The sequence below is a fragment of the Pseudonaja textilis genome, chromosome 1 (assembly GCF_049901715.1).
Source record: "Pseudonaja textilis isolate UNSWEBS1 chromosome 1, rPseTex1.2, whole genome shotgun sequence".
Taxonomy (NCBI): Eukaryota; Metazoa; Chordata; class Lepidosauria; order Squamata; family Elapidae; genus Pseudonaja; species Pseudonaja textilis.
In genome coordinates, this window is record NC_141990.1 from 234,564,575 (window position 1) to 234,585,606 (window position 21,032).

The following is a 21,032-nucleotide window of genomic DNA, read 5'->3' on the forward strand; positions in this document are numbered from 1 at the left end:
TATATATCAAGTTATAATGTAGTTTCATTGATTATTTCTCATGCAGTGTAACGATAGCCATTATAATTGGTCAACATGGTTTATGCTTTAATAGTATATAAGAAATCAGCCTTTATGTCTTATTCAACAATTAATGATTTAAACAAACTCCTAGATCAGTGCAGCATGTGAACCTAATGCATTCACTTTGTGGGATAAAAAAAATGGGAAATTCTATTTAAAAACAGATATTTGGACATACCATTGGAATAGAAACAATATTTTTCAAAATATATCTAATTTCCCTTCCAAGGTTTTCAATTAACATAGATATATTGTAGGAGGTCTTTGATCAGATCACCCTTTTCCTGTGTGTATAGTGCTTCAGAGAAACAAAACTACTTTCCCATCTCATTTTCCACAGTTGCCAGCTTGGAAAATGCCAGTTGCTAGTAATGCTAATTACACCCACACAAGGATGGGACCGAGGGATGTGAACGGGAGAAAAATGGCTCAAGGATAGGCTTAAACCTCCTCTTTCCTGCACTTTAAGTGTGGAGCCCTCTGCTGGTCATCTGAAGTCAGGAGGAGGCTTTTCAAAAGTATTTGCCTATTAACTTAAGCAGAGCACTGAAACGATATCAAGTGATTTAAGCAGAAGGACACCCCATTTAAAATACTACTCCTAACCAAAAAAGAATATCATTGTTGTGGATGCAGAGGACAAATGCAAGCAGACATTCACCACATTTGATTTAAAAGCTAGATTTGAGGGGTCCTTGGTGCTCCCTGAGCTGCTGATGTTAATCTAGTTAGGGTATTGAAAGGTTTGCAAGAAAACAAGATTTGTTAAGAACTACAGAAAAGCCTCACTCAGAGAGTAAAACCCAAGAGAAGGAGGAGGAGAACATACCTTTCGTCTCTTAAGCACAGCAACTTGTTTCAGTATCAACAAGATATCTGAGAGAGACACACAGGGACAGCATGGGAAGACTCTCCACTTCATATTTCTGCCCATTGGTCCTAAGTGTCCAATGGCTCATGGATGCAAATAAATGATGTCAACCTTTATTAAAGACTGGAAGTCTGATCATAGACATCATCCTTCATACGTCGCTTGGCTTAAGTTGAATTTGCCCAAGTTTAAACAAAAACATTTTTTAAAAAAACGAATTAAGGTTGTTACAGCAGAAAATAGTTTGGTGCCTATTAAGTTGGTGCATATTAAGAATACTCTCACCTCTGTGGTGTCAATGGCATAGTTCTCCATTTTTCTGGGCTTAGAAAAATGATTTCTGGAGCAACAATAATTGCTTCAAAGTATTCCTCAGAGTGTTCCTTTTTTAGAGCTATGTTAGAATGACTTTTGGCTTCATCCCCTTATCTTTTCTCAGTATATCAGTCTGGCTTTTCCTGTGTTTTTTGTTTCTCACAGCAAGAGCACCTTGGAGAAATCTGCTTCTCACTGCGATATGTCCCCAGTACCAGCAAATTAACGGTAGTTATCTTGGAAGCCAAAAAGCTCAAGGTTATGGATGCAGATGGATTATCAGGTATGAAGGACAGATTCCTAAGGCTCATTGTGGAGAGCAGAGGAATATCATGCTGATTTAGAGCCTGTTAATGCATGTTGCTGAAATGGATCCCAGAGTCCCATTATATTTTCAATCTCTTTTGTCTAAATTTTGCACGGATGTCAAATTCGCTGTATCATGTTGCCGTCATGTGACGTTTTGTGACATTTTCCCCATTTGTGGAGCTGGGATGGGCGTGGCGTGATTCATCCGGCCCGCAGGGCCCCCAATTTGACACATGTGAAGGCCCCTATTAGCTCTCTTGATTTGAATTACTGCTGATCTTGGCAGCAGGGAAGATACAACATGGCATGGAACTCTGTTGTAAGAACTACAATCCTCTCTTGCATCATGAAAGTTGGGTGAGTTTTGTCATAGCTTCTGTTTATTGGTATCACAGTGATGTGGAAGAGAGATAGGAGAACTGTATCTATCTATCTATCTATCTATCTATCTATCTATCTATCTATCTATCTATCTATCTATCTATCATTATTATCTATCTATCTATCTATCTATCTATCTATCTATCTATCTATCTATCTATCTATCTATCTTCATCATCATTATCTATCTATCTATCTATCTATCTATCTATCTATCTATCTATCTATCTATCTTAACCTAAAATCAGAAGGAATCTGATTTTCTGACTAACACATTTCATTAAAAGATAAGAGCTATTATGAGCTGTAGTTCATTTCATCAGAGACATAGGTGGATCTATGTACCTGATGAAATGAGCTGCAGGTTAGAAAAGCTAATGTCTTTTGTTAAAAATTTGTTAGTCAGAAAAGAAGGGCTATCAGATTCCTCCTGATCACTGGAACAAAAGGAGCTTACTCTGATTTTTGTAAGAGCTGTGGTGGCGCGGTGGATAGAATGCAGTATTGCAGGCAAACTCTGGCCACAGCCAGGAATTCAATCCTGATGGGCTTGAGGTTGACTCAACTTTCCATTCTTCCGAGGTCAGTAAAATGAAGACCCAGATTGTTGGGAGCAATCTGTAACCACTTAGAGGGGGAGTGTAAAGCACTGTGAAGCGGAATATAAGTCTAAGTGCTAATGCTATTTTTGTTTAAGGAAAGGGAACCATATAACATTTGAGTAATACGATTTGTTTTGGTTGTGTAAGCTGGTGGGGATGAATTATATTTTTCTCCCAAAAACTCACAACAACATTACAGTTCCGTGACGACCTTTTCATGGAGGTTCAGTGTTTTTCTCCCCTCTTCCATGCCAAATACTTAGTCAAGCTACAAGGCTGCTGGCAGAACCACCAAGCTTTATAATAAAGGAGCTAATATTTGAGTTAATATTTTTTTATGGAGATCCAAAACCTTGCAATATGGTATTCGGAACACTTTAATGTCTGAGGAAAATTCTTTTTGGATTAAATTTCCTCAACTGTTCTTTGCTTTTACTTTCAACACCAGACCCATATGTCAAAGTGCAACTTATTCTGAACAAAAAGAAATGGAAGAAAAAGAAGACAAGTGTGAAGAAAAATACATTAAGCCCCTACTTCAATGAAGCGTTTGTTTTTGAAGTGCCTTTCAACCTGATCCAGGTAGGCCCAGGAGAAGCCATTTCAGAGCAGAACCAGGTTACTGGAGAACAAAATAATCTCTAGAAGCATCATTGCTTTTGCAGAAGTTTTTGAGCTCACCTTACTTAAGCCTGCTGTAAAAATGTATCTTCTTATGCAGTCCTTGCTTAATGACTGCCCTGTTTACAAATGTTTGACGTTACAATGGCACTGGAAAAGTAACTTTAGGACTGTTCCTTGCATTTATAACCATTGCAGTGGTCATGTGATCACTATTTCCCTGATTCACAGCTAGCTTCCATCAAGCAGAGCCGATGGAGAAGCCAGCAGTAAAATTGCAAGTCGTGATCACCTCATGTCTTGCTTAGCTATTATGGGTGCTTTGCTTAGCAGTCATGATGGATGTCTTGTTGCAGTCATGTGATGTCTTGCTTAATGACCACATGACTTAGCAATGGAAATTCTGATCTCAATAACAATCGTTAAATGAGGAATACTTGTACTGAAGTCTGTTTTGGTTCTTATTGTGACTTCATTCCTGCTACTGTGCTTCTCTTTTGCTACAAGAAGCTATTAACTAAAGTAAATTAACATAATAACTAAGAAAGAAAGAAAAATATCGACACCATATCTAATACTTACCATAATGGTGTCAAATAGGGTTAGAGGAGTCTGCTCTTTTGACATCTTGCAGTAACACTGTAAGTGTTATTTTGCCAGGGTGCATCGCAAGACATCGTGGAAAGTTTAAAGTCCTTATCCATGAATCTTTATTATGCAGCTCTTTTAAGCAGGATTTGGGCAGACATTTGAGAAATAATAATGTATGTGAGCACAAAAGAGGGACATAAAGTGACAAAAACTATAATGTTAAAAAGGCATGAACTTCCTGAAATGTTCTCCATGCAGAGAACACCTTGTAAGGAGATATGAGATTTCTTTGTTTGCATTGTAAAAACCATCTTTCTCCCTTGTTTTCCCTTCCTTTTTGTCTTCTCATCTCTCTGCTTTGTAATTTTCATTCTAGAATGTAGATCTGGTGATCTCAGTCTGGGATCGTGACAAAGTGACCAAGGATGACCAGATTGGAAAGCTGTTTCTCAGCTGCCGAGCTACAGGGAACCAGTTGCGCCACTGGTCAGATATGCTGGCTAATCCTCGCAGGCCTATAGCACAGTGGCACAGTCTGCAGCCTGTGGAAGTCATTGACAAAACTCTGGGACTGAAGACACGCTTCAAGCTGCCACTACCCACCAGCTAACCCACCCACTTCAAACAGTTCTCTCTATGCTCCTCCACTCTGGAAGGAAACCCACAGCTATTATTTACAAAGGAAGACCTGATAGCACAAATCACCACATCAGGTTCAGTTGAACATATAGCTGTAATTATTCTAGACAAGGGGAGGCAAGGCAAGGCGTTATGCCACTGTGTCCCACACTTAGGTAACCAGCAGTTATCTCCAGGCATCCTCCCATCAGGATCATTCTTCTGAAGAGGATTTGAACTACTGCACAGGTCTCTTTATTGATGTTCTCTGGGGCTGGAGAAGATAAGGAAGCAAGAGAATGACAAGTTGGCCAAAGTGGGAGATGAAAAACCAGTGCACCAACCTGCGCACTTCCCTTTTAATGTCTTTAACATGGAGGCTGAAAAAAACCCACTGCCTGTGTAAATTGGGATGGTTGGGTGGGAAAGAATGGCAAAGCCTTTACTGCACTTTAGGAAGAAGGGTGGTATGGAAAATTGTCCAACCCATAGTGTCAGAGCAAACCTAGCAAAATAGCAGAACTGGAAGTGAATCAACTCATCAGCTGATGATTTCCCTAAGTCTAAAGGTATTCTGGAGACACAGAGATGTGGGGCCAATCTTAGATCCAATCTTGTAAATCCAACAAAAATTGACATGTTCAACAATGGTATGTACTGCACTATCATGGATCAAATCTATTGCTTTACTTTGATGAGAAAAAAAAAACATGTAGCCCTTCAAAATCAAGCTATTAACATATCAGTATATGGACTTGTGTGGGTTAGTTTTTTTCCTCTAGATTTAAGGAGAAAACAAAACTTGAAAATAACCGTGGTTAGAGTTGTGCCCCCGTCCTTTATTAAATATTTTAAAAATAATTTACTTTGCCATTCAAGATATGTGTGCAGTCATTTATAAATGTTTCCTTTGGCATTGCTAGCAGCTCTTTGTGTGAGTGTGTGAGTGTGTGTGTGTGTGTGTGTGTGTGTGTAAGCTTAAAAAAGGGTTCAGATGAAACAAATGCAAATAATGATTGTATATATGTAATGAATAATTTAAATTGTGGATTCTTTGTTCTCAAGGATCAAAAGAAAGGCTACCATTCTATCTCTTTAGGGATGCACCAATGCCCCCTTGCGTGATGGGATCCTTCAAGATGGCAGAAATACTAATTTCTCATTATGTTTGCACCTGACACAAAGCCTTACTCCCATTGTGCATTTACATGACATACATGTTTTCTTCTTCTTAGAAGAAGTAATAATTAAAGAGTAATAATTAAAAATGATAGCAAACCACAGCCAGTAAAACAAACTAACTGATCTTTTTAAAAGAATAGCTGTATATTATTCTATCATACCCCTTATCTTATACTTTATCTCAAGGATCCCTGCTGGGTTTGTGGTTTCCCTGTTGATATTTGCAATGGCCTCTTTGTATCTATTGGTGCAATACAACTGCAAAGAAGTTCTTTTTCTGTGTTTCAAAATCTGGTTGCTGCTGTGGGAAGCAGTGAGCTTCTGTCACACACTCCAACTCCTGCCAACCCAGCAGTTTGAAGGCGGGAGACCGCAAGTAGATAGATGGGTACCAACCACTTTGATGGGCAATTTAATTTGGACATGAAAGGGCCCCCCAATTAGGCATTCCCTGGACAATGGTCATGTCACTTTTCAATCCTTTCAACCCAGAAGTGCTTTTGTACTCCTGACATGAATTTAGTACTAGTAGCATCCTATAGATATGAGATATGGGACATGATATACCAGATGGGGCATCACATGGCAAACACTACATTGAATAACAAAATCGGCCACACTAGCCAATTCTGTGGAAGAGCTGATCCTTTTATCTACTCTATATTAGCTGAGGTTATCTATCTTTATCCATCCTTTATTAGCTGAGGTTGCTTGATTTAACCAGGCACTCTAGGAAAAGCAACAGGAAGCAAAGCAGAAGCAAAACAAAACAGCTAAACATTGTGCTTTTAAAACTAGGTGACATTTGGATTGTTGCAAGTAATTCATGCTTAGAATTCTAAGAAAAAGCATTTGCATCACTATAATACGCAGACATCTCCTGCTTCATGAGACAATCAAACTTCTTCGGAAAGCTAGTCTGCAAATAGGCAGAGAGGCATTCAAGAATACAAGATTTCTGATAAAGAGGTTTCTTGTAGAAAAATAAATGAAGGCATTACATCTTGCAGAAAAATTAATGAAGCCATTACAAAACAATTCCAGGGAGTGCAGGTTATCAAAAGTAAATCCTATTGATAAAGAAACCCAATTTCGCATTCTTTTCAATGTAACGAGGTAGAAGCCATTTCTTTGAGGGCAGAGGGATGATTTCCACAAGCACATAAAAGACAGACATTCCTTCAGGATATTTGGCTCCCGTTCCCACAGGTGCCATTTATGACCAGATGAGAACTTGCTGCAAAATATCAAAGAGTCTTGACTTTCATGGTCGGTTCTCAAATTGAACTCCACAATTAAAGCACCTTTGGTGTTCAGCCTTTGTTAAAATATAAGCTCTGTTGATTTCAATTACATACAGTTGTTTTTCATTTAGTGGGAACATTGAGACTTGTATATACATAGGTTTTTAGCTCCATTATATGAGACAGCTAAGTTTGACTACATAGCTTAGTTACCAAACAAATCTTGAATATATATGCAAAAGGTAAGCATATACATACATGCATACACATAAACATATATATGAAATATATTAAAAAGTAAAGATATATACCCTTATCAAGCAAGAAGTCAGTACAATGTTCAAATGGTCAAAATTTACCACCGCCTACTGAGAAAAATGTGAATGTGTTTATGAACCTCAAGGCATTGTCTTACCGAGATTGATGTCACCATCAAATGTGCTGCCATACAGATATTTTAATAATTTCCACTATTCATATAACTTAAATATGGATATTCTAGCCACTCACCCTGCCAATCAGGTAAAACAAGTCGGATATCAAAGGAGTTATTGTAATTAAAATACAGTGAAAGCAGCCTTGTTTTTAAATTACTTTAATCATTCTGCACAACAGAATTTGGAAGCTGATCTGTTTTGCTCAATGATTTCAGTTGTTGTAAGTTTTATAGCCTTAAATAAGAATGAATAAATGAAGTTCCAGAATTCAGAATATAGAATCCGTTGCATTAAAACTCATTGGGTGAAGCCTTAAGTTGAAAAAGAAATGAGCCAATGCAAAGCAGGAAATGAGCAAAGGAAATGAGCCAATGCAAATCAGGTCCTCTGTGGGACACCTAGAAGCAAAGATGTCCTTTTTGGGAGCCCTTCTCCAGTGACTATTGTAACAGCATGTGGAAATAACCTTGAGATACATGGGGTAGAGCCAGAGCCAGGGCAACAGTTCTATACGTGACACTAAGCCTGCAAAAGGAATGTGGGCATGGCAAGCATTTCAGAAGGCACCCTCCATAGAATCTTGGACTGTAAAAGTGGGGGAGGGAAGAGATGTATTTTCAGACTTGCAAGTTTCAGGGAGTGTAACCTTACAATAAAGTTAGAGCTAGTACTTCTGGATGTACATCTTGTTTGGACAATCCCGCAAGGCTGAGAACTATCACTCTTATGGGTCATTCACTGCTACCTGAGTACAGAAAGAGCTGAATTTGTCCCTATCTCAATCTCAGTGCACCCCACACCTTTACTACTATATATGTTTGAGTTTCAATTCAGAACTGTTATTTCCCAATCTGAGCTGCTATAAACTCTTCTTCAGTACTTTGTTTTATTTTAACAGCAGCCTCAGCTCCCACTGGCTTCAATGCCAGGCATGTCTGTTCTCCTCCAGTGGTTGGCCACTGTTCTGGGTATTGGCCATTTCATCCTGAATTATCAGACCTATGTTTTCTGATGCTTAGCAGGAGATCAAGTGCTAGCCTGTTAAGAATAGAATAGAACAGAATTGAATTGAATTCTTTATTGGCTAATGTGATTGGACACACAAGAAATTTGTCTTGGTGCATATGCTCTCGGTGTACATAAAAAAGATACATTCATCAAGAGTCAAGAATCATCAGGTACAACACTTAATAATAGTCATAGGGTACAACAAGCAATCAAATCATACTAGGAAACAGTCAATATAAATCATAAGAATACAAGTGACAAAGTTACAGTCATACAGTCACAAGTAAGGGGGGATAAGGAGTGTTGAGATTAATAATAATAGTAATGCAGACTTTGTAAATAGTTGGACAGTCTTGACGGAATTATTTGTTTAGCAGAGTGATGGTGTTCGGGATAAAAACTGCCCTGCTCTAGTTCAGGTTAAGTCAATGGACTATCCTTAAACTTAAAAACGCAACTTCATTCAACCAGTGGTGGGATTTAAAACATTTTACTACTGGTTCTGTGGGCGTGGCTTGGTGGGCATGGCATGGCTTGGTGGGTGTGGCTTGGTGGGTTTGGCAGGGGAAGGATACTGTAAAATCTCCATTCCCACCCCACTTCAGGGGAAGAATATTGCAAAATCTCCATTCCCTCCCCACTCCTGGGGAAAGATTACCACAGGTTCTCCGAACTACTCAAAATTTCCACTACCGGTTCTCCAGAACTGGCCAGAACCTGCTGAATACCAACTCTGCATTCATTTCTTATCTTTTCAATTTCTATCCAGGCTGAGTAAAGCAAACCTTTGCTTTTCCAACCCTTTTCTTGCAAAACTTCTTTTCTTTAATTTTTTTAAAAAATATCTTTAAGTTGCAAAATAAGTACACTGCCACTTCGTTTCTACAAAGGAAGTGAGGAACATAAAAACAATTGTTCCTTTTGCATTGATTATTGTAGGATTGGAGCTTTGATGGCATCATCGGGGGAGGGAGGAAAGGAAGGGTCAAAGGAGATAATTGAGAAGGGGCTACAAGTATCCACATGTGAAACATCTGGTAAAGTCAAGGAAAAGATTGGGGACTAGTGAGAAGGAAAACCAAAGCAACGGTTAAGACTTGTGGTGGCTGAAGTCCTGATTTAGTCCAGTTCTGTTGTCAACCCATTGCGATTTGGACGAGCATTTTCAGTTGGTTTTAGAAGCAGTAGCAACATAGAAACAAGCAGCTTTAACTGCAGTGCAGAATTGCCTTATGTTCACATACTTACTGAACCATAAATTATCCAGCTAAACTTGAGCAGAGTGAATTGTGCAAAGCTGCCCACCTTTTTATGGTTGAGTATATTGTGAAAACCTTGGGGAAAATTGAGTAACTTGGGGTTAAGTTCATGAGTTAGCATGTTGAATGGTTTATACAGCAACAGCCTGTCTGTTCCCAGGCTAGTTTTTTTGGGTGGCAACTCAAGCTAAATTCTGTACCAGCTGGCTCCCTGTAAGATGGATCTTGTTTGCAAAATAATGTACTTTTGGAAGAGGCTAGAGTTTTTCATTTTGCTTCAAGTTTTGTGGCTTTTCAAGCGTATAAACCCTATTTAAGAATGTAAAGTATAGTTTTTTTGCAAATGTTTATATTTCTTGCTCCAAAATGACAGGATGCTACAAAGTCAAGGGTAGCCATTCAGATACAAAAAAATGAATTTTAAAACCCACAAACTACCTAAAACATACAAGGAATAGAGTTTTCTTATGGCTCCCCAAACTTGGAATCAGTGATAATCCCCAACTCATCTCAAGGTTTTATGGTTTCATCGGACATTCTTCTTTTTGTTTAAACTTTTTTGAGCATTGTGTTGTGATTAGAGTTTGCTTAATTGTCTTTTCTTTTAAATCCAGGTCAGCAGCATCTAACGCTCTGTTTAGAGGATATAGATCTCATAGGTAATAAGTGAACATACCAGGAGGTCTAAACGTTATTTCAATTAAAATCTGAAAGCCCATCTAAATCTGTGTTGAGTTTGCATTCAGGCACAGAAGCAAAATTCAGCAAATGGTGGAACCCAGAAGCAAAGCTCAGCATCTTGACCTTTATAGGAATAAAGGTACAGCACATCAAAGGGTCCCCCGAGCAGAGAAGCTTAAATATATCGAACTCTTTGGGGTGATGAATCTGTCTGTAAGTGTCAACAAAAAATATCTGATTAAATGCATAGACTATAGGAGGGAAGTCTGCAGGCTGTTTGTGTCACAAAACTATTTGTATTCATAAACTGTTTATTTAACCTTTTCATGTATTAATTATGTGATTCCCAGGGCAATATATGATAAACAGGCTGCAGATTTCAAGAAATCTGTAGTCATCACCACCCAAAAGACAGAAGCACAGACAAACGCATAACACAGTAGCATTTTGCACACATGATTAGGGCCATTGAGTTTACTGCTGTGGTTGCTGTTATGACTTAAATCCCCAATCCCAATCCCTGGTCCATGGATCGGCACCGGTCTGTGGCATGCCAGAAATCCTGCCAGGAAAACAAGCAAAGCCCCATCTGTGGGATGCAGGCAGCACATGAAACCATGCCCCCTCCAGTCCACAGAAAAACCTCTCTCCACGGAACCGGTCCCTGGTGCCCAAATGTTGGGGGCCTCTGGTTTAATCTATGTACCTTTAAAATTCTAATTGTCATGACTTTTAATTGGGTGAAATGGTGCATCTCAGTGCAACCATTTTTAAAACAAAGTACCTCAAGTGGGCTAAATTACAAAATGTGTCCAAACTTTGGGATCTGTAATTCCCGAGGGAGTGAAATTTGGGGAAGATGTGACTGCTTCAGTCCCTGTGATGACCCAGGGTGGAATACAAAATAAACACAGTCACAAAAAACAGGCAAAGCCCCTTTTATTCCTTCACTTTGCTTCCAAGCTTCAAATATCCTTGACTGGAGACAAAAAACTCCCACACGAGCAGTTACAAGAAGGAGGAAATGCTATTTAAACTAAAAATGCCTATAAATTACAAAGAGTAAAAAACAACACCAACCAGGTAAGATAAGGGCTTGAAGACATCCACAGATATCAGAACACACACTGGGAAGGACACCAAACTCAGAGAGGAACAATAAACTAGAAATATTTCCACGCTTTGTTTCTAGCACTCGCCTGTACGCATGTCTGTCCTTGTTGTCAGCTGCAGCCCATGAAGAGGATCAAGGTCCTCTCCTTCCCAGTAGACCATGTCTCTCTCTTATCCTCTCCTCCCTACATGCCCTAGGATGGAGAAGGGATGGGCCTGGGTCCTCCTCTGAGTGCCCAGCCGGCCTCTGTCCTTCCCCAGCCTCCTCCACAACCTCCAGAGCCATACTTCCACTCCCTGTGGGCTGTTGCTCCTCTCCCTCAGAGTCAGTCTCCACCAAGGGCATAACAGTCCCTTTGTCTCCTGCTGTGCTGCTGGGATGTTGCTGTGATTACATGGTCTTCATTTTCAAACTTCTGTGGCACTTTCCTAGTCAACCTCGTTTTTCCTCACTGCTTCCCCATCCAGCAGCAATCAGTTTCCTGACTCTTGGAAAGGGAAGTGGAGGCTCAGTGGCTAAGATGCTGAGCTCTTGTCAATCAGAAAAGTCAGCAGTTCAGCGGTTCGAATCCCTAGTGCCGCATAACGGAGTGAGCTCCCATTACTTCTGCCGACCTAGCAGTTCGAAAGCATGTAAAAATGCAAGTAGAAAAATAGGGACCACTTTGGTGGGAAAGTAACAGTGTTCTGTGCACCTTTGGCATTTAGTCATGCCAGCTACATGACCACTGAGATGTCTTCGAACAGCGCTGGCTCTTTGGCTTTTTAATGGAGATGAGCATTGCCACCTAGAGCTGGAAACGACTAACACATATGTGCGAGGGTAACCTTTACACACACGCACACACACACGCACACACACACACAGCTATCTCTCTCTCTCCTCTGTGTATGTGTGTGTATATAGACAGATTAGATAGATAGATAGATAGATAGATAGATAGATAGATAGATAGATAGATAGATAGATAGACAGAGATAGAGAAAGAGATAGAGATAGAGATAGAGATAGAGATAGAGATAGAGATAGAGGTAGAGGTAGAGGTAGAGGTAGAGGTAGAGGTAGAGGTAGAGATAGAGATATGAAAGAACAGGCTTTCACCCAAGTTTTATGAAAATTATATGGAATGAATGAAATTGTTTCTATTTAGCACAGCGGTGCCCAACCTTTTGGGCAAAAGGGACAGGTTCCATGGAGAGAGGTTTTTCCGCGGACCAGAGGGGATGTGGTTTTGTATGCTGCCTGCATTCCATAGATGGGGCTTTGCTTGTTTCCACGGGCCAGTTGCTGACATGCCATGGCCCGGTGCTGGTCCATGGACCAGGGGTTGGGGACCCCTGATCTAGCATATGCACTTGGATGTTTTCATCACGATATCTCAAACAAATCTGTCTTTATATTTTTCTTTTCTTGCAACATGTCTTGTAATCTTCGGTAAATCAAATGAGCAACTGTATTGTAAATTCAGACCATTTTTTCCCCCACTATTCAGATTAAGACTTCATACTCAGTTACATGGATAATGCTGAATAAAAAATGTAATGCAAGGAAAAAAGTGGTTGTGGAAATGTAAAAGAAAGACAATACTGTATTGTTGGCAAATCCAATCCTGCAGAATTAGGATTAGGTTTAGGGTGGGTTTTTTCTCCCATTTTTCCACATACTAGATAATTTTACTTTTTCAGTGCATTTTTGTGTTCTGTGACAATCTGATTTTACAGTACTTCTCTTGTTTTCTTTTCCTCCCTCTTTGCTTCAGTGGGTCACAGACAAGTACCTACTCATTTGAAATTTCTTGTGATGAAATTAAGCCACTGGCCAGTCTTTGGGACCTGTTTTCATTGAAACCATGAGGTTTAGCATGCTATAAAATTTATAGCACAGCTTGCTTAAGTTAATATTCAGTTAATATTGAAAGATTGCCGTTTTAAGGTCTCTCTCTTTACGGAAAGATGGTAACATTTGTAACCAAACAACCCGTACACTTCATTGCAATAAGTGGAGCCATTTCCTGAATTACTTCACGGGTACACCATTTTGAAAGTGTTGTTTTAAGGCAATGCTCTGACTCACTGCATTGGTCTGATGAAATGTCCCTTGCACAGGAGATGCCTCATTGAATTCTGATTTTACTTAGTCCAAATTGCAGAAGAATGTAGGTTCAAGGTAACAGAATGAAGAAATTTCTTGGATGAGAAGCAAAACATTTACAAGGAACAACAAAGAATGTCTAGTTGTCTTTTGAAAAAGCACCTTTGGTACAACCATCACCTGATGACTGAGAATCTCCAAAGCTTGCACTTTGGGGTAAACACCCTTTAAATGGTGCAGAAGTATGAACAGATTTCCAGAACAGCTGTGGACTACAGGAACATTTGCTTTTCAATTTGAGATGCAGACAACACAGACTGATCCTCAACAGCCTGCACCTATGTTCAACAGTGAAAGGAAACAGGGAAGAAAACATCCTACAGGCCTCAACAACTCTCAGAGACAGTGCATGCTAATGACCTGATGATTACAAGGAATATAAATCCTTCCATTTTTCACCATTCAGTCAGAACTGAAGAAACTTCTTGGATGAGAAGCTAAATGTCTTCAAGGAAAAAGGAAGAAATTCCAGTTATGTTTTGAAAAAGCACCTTTTGGGGGTATTTTGAGGAAATGTTTTGTTGCCTAGAAACTTTAAATAAATTGGGATAGATTTTGATCCTTATTTAATTGTCATTGAATTGTCTTTGTTCTCATGTCATGTTTCTCTGTAGGGTAGGACTGGGGAAAGAGAGTTAATTTAAATCCAAAATAGTTCTGGAGCTATCTGGGCTAAATTAATTCTTTCTGGTTAGCTAAATTTCCCAAATAGGAATGAGATCAATCTTTTTGTCTTTTTTATTGGTTTTTTTTTTTTTTGCTTTTAAAAAATTCCACAAAGATAAAAGTACATGTCGAATAAAAGGAAAAGGAAAAACATCTAGTGCTTTTTTTAAAAAATGAAAAAAATACAACAAAAGAAAAAGGAAAAAGGATGTAGGCAGCACATATAAAATATATCAGTCTAACAGTAATGTTAGAATTCTCTATATAATTATTGAATGTAATTATTGAATGTGTGTGTGTATGTGTGTGCATTTATAACGTATTTATATAGCTATCATTTTAATGTACTGTATTTTGTATAAATGAGTCCCATAGTTTGTTATATTTCTCCATGCAAAGCTTATAGGCAATCCACTCATAAGTGGCAAGTGCAATCAAGTTTTCAATCATATGGTTGAAATGGGACACACCTTTATCTTTCTCTGCTTCACTGCCACTCTTTTAGCCAGGATAAGGGCATGATGAATCCATTTATATTGTCTGGTTATCAAATTTAAAGTATGAGATATATAGTTCAAAAAATATTACTGTCTGAAATGTTAGGTTTTGTTGCACAATTATAGTTATAATCCAATTCTTTCCTCCAAAACTAGGTAAGTGGTAGGAGATTGCAAAAATATATGTTTCAAAGAAGGATTATCTTTGTTACATCTTCAACAGAATTCTGTTTTTGATAGTCCTTTTCTATATAAATGTAATGAAGCCCATTACATGCCCAGTAACATTCTAAATATTACTTTTTGTTGTATAAATTGTATTTAAGATTCATTGACATTCTTGCTATGAAAGTTAAAATACTGCCCCTTGTCTGGGCAACATGAAAACTTCTCATACTTTATTCCATCTATGTCTTAACAGTTCCTTATCACATTAACTTATTGATAACAAGTATCCATAGAAACTTATGGTAAATTTTTGTTTTTAAAGTGTTTAACATACTGTTCTAATATCTCAGGTGTCTCAGAAGCTGAAAACACCCAGACACAATCTGAGCAATGTGGTCTATGCAGTACAATGTAGTGAACCATGTGCAGATCTGTGCATTGGGGAAACAAAACAACCACTTCATAAATGCATGGCACAACATAGGAGAGCAAACCCATCATGACTAGATTCACCAATCCATCTGTATTTAAAAGACAAAGGCCACCCTTTTGAAGATAGAGAGGGCTGCTGGTTTGAAAGAGGGGCCAAAGAACCCATCTATGTCAAAATTGAACAACTCTCCTTCAATAGAGGGGGAGAGATATGACATTATCTATCTCTAGTCTACAACACAGTCCTTCCAATAGTTCCAAGAAGGCTTCACACACATTTGTACCACTCAGGTGACCTTGATGATTACAGATAAACCTCCAGGTGGCCTCATGACTTGCTAAAAGAATGCAAATGACCAGCTGTCTGCAAGGACTATAAATCCTTCCATTCCTCACTATCCAGTCAGAGCTGAAGAAGCTTCTTGGAGGAGAAGTGAAATATCTTCCAAGAAAAAACAGAAAGTCCAGTTGCCTCTTGAAAAAAGCACCTTTGGGACAACCATGACAGGATGGCTGAGAATCTCCATAGACATTTCTATTGATACATTTGCAATGGGCTAGAACAATTAAAGTGCAAATTATAAAACACAAAAGTACCATTGTGGCGAGATGGGCAGGAAGTAAATTTAATAAATAAATATATGTTAAACTTGAAAATCAATGTCGCTTAAATAAGTTCAGTGAATAACTGGTGTAAAAAATTAAATTTTACCTTTTTCCAGAATACTGGAAAAATAGGGTGGGGTTGAAGGTGACAAATATACTCCATTGTGGAGGGTATTTTATAGCCTAGGAGCCACATAGGATAAGGTCCTCTCCTTCTGCCAGGTATGTGAGTTTTAGCATTAAGGCTGCTCAAAAGAATTTCTTGCTGATGTAAATAGCTGAAAAGGTTCAGAGTTGGGCTTAGTCAGTCACTAAGCATCATTGCTTTAAAAAGCAATATTAGGACCTTAATCTGTGCTCAGATTATCATTGAATATCCTTTGTTTCAGGCATCCTATAATACTATAATCTTTCACTGGGTTGGAGCTTTGGCATTTTATACCAAATGTGATATTTCAAGAATAGCCCCACATAAGGCATCTTGCAGTAGTCAAGAGGGAATGTAACCAATGCATGGATACTGGTTGCAAAATCCACTCAGCTCAGCAAAGTTTATAGCTGACCACTAGCTAGAGCTAGCTGAGTCAATGCACTCCTTGCCAGAGCCATCACTTGCAAGTCCAGTGGTCCCTGGAAGGCAAGGAGCCTCTCCAAACTTCAAATTTACTCTTCCCAGGGAAGCGCAGAACAATCCTTAAATTCAGTTTTCTTCTACTGACAGTACCTCTGCCTTACCTATATTTAATTCCCCATTTTTCTCCTTCCCTTACCCCGTTGATCTTAAGTAACATTCCCAGTTGCTAAATATTTCTTTAAAATTAGACTACAGGGACCAGTATAGCTGGCTGTCATCAGCATCCTAAGGGCACCCCACTCAGCACTCTAAAATGGTCTCACCCACTGGTTTCATTTAGATGCTAAACAGCATAGAGGGCAAGATAGAACCATATATCATAGGTTAGTGCCCTTGGTGTCAAACAATAGTCACCCAGCACCACCTCCTGGATGCTTCAAAAATAGATAAATATATATTTTAAGGAAACTATCTCTGCAGCTACTAGATCTGCAGAGCCATCTATAGTGGAAAGTCTGTAGATCTTCCAATCTTCTACCATGAATCACTCTCATCCTGCCCAAACCTGGGGCAGTTTTACATAATGGTGATGCCATTCACACATTTTCATCATGCTCTGTGATCCATGTTAGGGGGAATGTCACAGTATATCAACAGGTTCATGCATTCTGAGTGCCTAGTTTATTCATACTGGCTTTGCTCCATCTCCTTGGAGACTTCTTTTGCTTTGGTTTGAGAGGCACTTCGGGTTCTGGGAGTGACAGATGGGTGGTTCAAGAAATACTAACAAAGGGAAAAAGAAGTTGACCCGAGGTTCTACTCTCACTGTACCTGTTGATTCCTTACCACAAGGATCTGTTGGCATTAGCTGGATTGACTGTCGTCTGCTGGTGTTTTGGCTGCAGCTCTACCAGCAGGTGGCAAAAGAAAACTATCTTGTCTCCAACAACGCAAGTGATGTATAATTTGGGCATTTAAATATTAAGGAAGGTGCTCTTCTCCATTGCAAATATATAAAAAAGTCCATTCTTCTGGCAAGGAGGAGCTACGCAGAATCTGCTCATTTGACATCTCCCTACTGCAATCTGCATGCAGGACTGGGGGGAAAAAGTGTTAATATATGGCTGGCATCTCAACAGAATGAATGAATTAGCCCTTCTTTTACCTGGTTTGCAGTTTGATGGAAAATATAAATCAGATGTTGGAGTTTTTCTCAATCTCATAACTTTTACTTCATATAAATGAGGCCATTCTTCTTTACCAACCTCTTGCAGTAACATCCCCCCGCCCAACATTCAAGTTCTGAATATTGAGGAAGTTTGAAAATTGAATGTTAGTGCAAGTTGACAAATTATTAATAAAATCGATTGAAAGCAAACTTTGAAAAAGCACTTCTCAACCCACATAGTTTGAGAATACATACAAATAAATTTCTAATCTTTGGAAGCGATGTAAAAGTTTGTGTATCCATATGAATTAATTAATTAATTAATTTTTAATTAATTAATTTATTTATTGCCTGCCTAGGAAGTATGATGGGTAGATTGATCAGGACGCTGAGTTGACAAGCAGCAAGCCCGTGTTCGAGACCCAAGGGCAGGGTGAGCTCCTGTCCTTTGTTCCAGTTCCTGGCGGGGACATGAAAGGAGTTTGAAGTACTTCCTCTGAACCATTTTTGAAGTACACAACCCTAACAAACCACCCACATTCACTTCAACTGAGAAGTCAGGAAGTCAGAATGCAGCAGTAATTCTGCAGTAAACACGCTAAGTACTATATTGCTCCTTAAAACCGTACATGGTAATATTAATATAGATATATGCTGGAGGTTACTTAAAGCATATTTCATGAAGAACTGATCACACAAACAGCCATGTAAGGGGCTCTGAACAGTGAAATGGACAGCCTATAAATTCAATGAATAAAAACTAAAAATAAATATTAGTGTTCAGCCTAATCTACCTCTAATCTAATCTTATTAAGGAAGGATGTGTACAACTTAGATAAATCATTACCCTAGTTAGCACGCACAATCAATGCAAAATTTAGTGTGTGTATCTTTTCATCCCTCTGATTCACCAGATTAATTTTCCCTACCCACTGCCTAAAATCAATAACTGGTAAAGATCCCTACTTCTCTTTAGAGGATTGCCTGATAGAGTAGGGTGCCTGATTTCTCCAAGGTTCCTTCGGGGTTTCCCAACCTGACTGCATTAATTGAGGGTGGTGATTTGTATTTCTGGATCCTTGCACACTATTGGTCTGAGGAAGGCTTCATGCCCTTAAAGAGAGATTTTTTTTTGCTGAGCTGTTTAAGAAACCCATTTATACCTCCTGAGGAAGCCGGCTGCTTGTGGCTTGCCAGTCGAACCTGCCCTCCCACCAGCGCTCTCTGTATTTCTTCTTGGGACTTGGTGAGCCCTTTGCATGTCTCTTACTCATCTCTCTTTGCCTTTAAGGGAGTAAAAGGAAAGAATAGAAGTGCTCTGGTGCTTAGATTAACAGTGTGTGCTTGGCTGAATGATAGGATCTAAAAGTGAGCATTGAATCAAAAAGCTACTCCCCATCATCTGCCAGGAAGTCCCATTTCTCCCCTAACCCCTACTTTTAACCTACATGTCATTTTCATTTGACATTCTCCCCACTATGTTTCTTGTTGCTCTCACTCCATTCAAGAATGCCGGTCCAGTCTGTGGCACTTCAGAAGGGAAATGCTGACATATTTCTCTTCTGTTCTAACTCTCATACATTAAGTGAGAAAGTTGAAAAAAAATATAAATTTGCATGCTGGCTAAATTTACCTGGTTTTTTTTTTTTTTCATCATCCAGCCTTGTCAGATGTGGAAGCTTGGACAAAAAAAAAAAAAAGCAATTTTTGCTTTGCCAAAAGAAGTTTGGGGGCAGAAAGAAACAGAATTGATGATCTGTTCAAGAAGCAGTTTGAGGCTGCAGGCAGCAAACACTAAAACTGCTTGTTCAAAGGGAGCCAGGAAGTTATCACACTTCACATTTGCTGGTAAAAAATAAATTAGAAGGGAGAGATTGTTTTTCATTTCAGGGAGGCCAAGCTGTGCTGCTTTCCCAAGCTGTGGGCTGACATTTTTTGTCAAAGTTATTGTCGCTCATACTTCGGGCTCCTGTCGTTGCCACAGTGACTCCCTCACAACTTGTGTGGCTGGGATTGGAAAAGGCTACAATCCAAGGAGACAGCTGCAGTTCCTTACATGCCATTTTTAGAAGCACTTTCTTCTCAGCAATATGATAGGTCCCTCACATTTTTAAGATAAGATTTCTTTTGGGACACTTGCCACTGCCTTCTGAATGTCCTTGCTGGGCATCTTTTAACTGCTCATCTCATTCCAACCCGAAAGGACATTGGTGGCGACTGAGGAGGCTAGGATAAAAAAGGACACAGCAGCTTCACTAAAACAGCAGCTTCACTAATACGCTCATAAGCATTAATAATTATCAACCTGGTATCTTTGAAACACCAGTAATAGTTATGCACTGCACCAGTGAGCACACCATAGTAATCAATATGCAAACATTGACCAAGAATACTTACAATAAATATGAGATGTTGGACTCAATCTCAAAGCATGTTTTGCGCCCCCCTGTTCAAAAATATCCCCTGCCATAAAAAAATGCTTGCAGTTGTTCAAGTAGACACTATTTTTAGGAAAAAAAGGAAAAAAAGCTTGGGAACTTTCTGAAACGCTGGTGGACCATTGTTTTCTCTAGCTGTGATTAACAACACATTTGGCTGCTGTCCATAGATGTGGTAACTATTTCCCCACTCAACAGAAGGAGAAGAATTAGGGAGGTAGTATCACCCAATTTGTTTTTTGTTTAAAGCAGTGTCCAATAATAACTATTCTGAAGAATTCAATTTTATTAAAAAGGTTATTCCTTCTGGTTTATTGCAGGGTGTCATCAACAAAACCAAGATGTCTTCAGAGTAAGTTGTTCTTTGTAATACAGATGTTTTTTTGAACTAAAGATTCAAATATTTTAAATTGTCAATTTAAAAAAAGAATGGTTTTCTATGCCCCAATCCACCTGAAGTTTAGGCATGTCGAAAATGGTTTTTTGAGTCTTATCTTTAGCTAGAGATGGGAGGTGCATTTGCAGTTATGGGCTTCCTGCACTGAACTTTTTCCTCCGCTTTCTTTGTTCCTTCCTTGTAACCTTTGGAAATATTTCATTAGTGTTGCCCTTAATGACCCTTGGTTATTTTTTGAATAATGGTACTTATATTTCATTTTCAGACCTTCAAACTAACCATCTTTTTTTCTCCTCCCTCCTTCCCTTTCTTTTTGTGACCATCTTCTCATTCCCAACAGAGAAGAAGTAAGTTTTTTAAAATTGATTATTTGGGGACTCTATATAGAATTAGAATATGATTAACTTGGTAATACCGTCGGCCTACCTAATTTTTTCTTGGGTAGAAGAAGCAATGAATAGTTGATAGTTTTAACAGATTTTCTAGCTTCTTCATCTTTTTCTTATAAATGCCAGTTCAATTCAGTTGTATTATGTTGTTGTTGTTATCTAGTATTAATAATATTAATATTATGTAGTATTATTATAGATTAGTAGATATCCTCTGCATACACACACACACACACACACGCACGTGCAC

The 21,032-nt window shown here is 38.9% G+C and overlaps 1 protein-coding gene across 1 annotated transcript in view; it reads left to right on the top strand.

Moving 5' to 3' along the window:
* SYT8 (synaptotagmin 8) overlaps positions 1–5,232 on the top strand; it is a 35,887-nt gene extending 30,655 nt beyond the window's left edge. The window contains exons 7-9 of the mRNA XM_087919938.1: positions 1,415–1,532; positions 2,990–3,123; positions 4,130–5,232. Of these exons, the coding sequence (XP_087776064.1) occupies positions 1,415–1,532; positions 2,990–3,123; positions 4,130–4,363 (486 nt within the window). The 3' untranslated portion in view covers positions 4,364–5,232. The remainder of the gene's footprint in view (positions 1–1,414; positions 1,533–2,989; positions 3,124–4,129) is intronic.
* Positions 5,233–21,032: the final 15,800 nt, after the last annotated feature.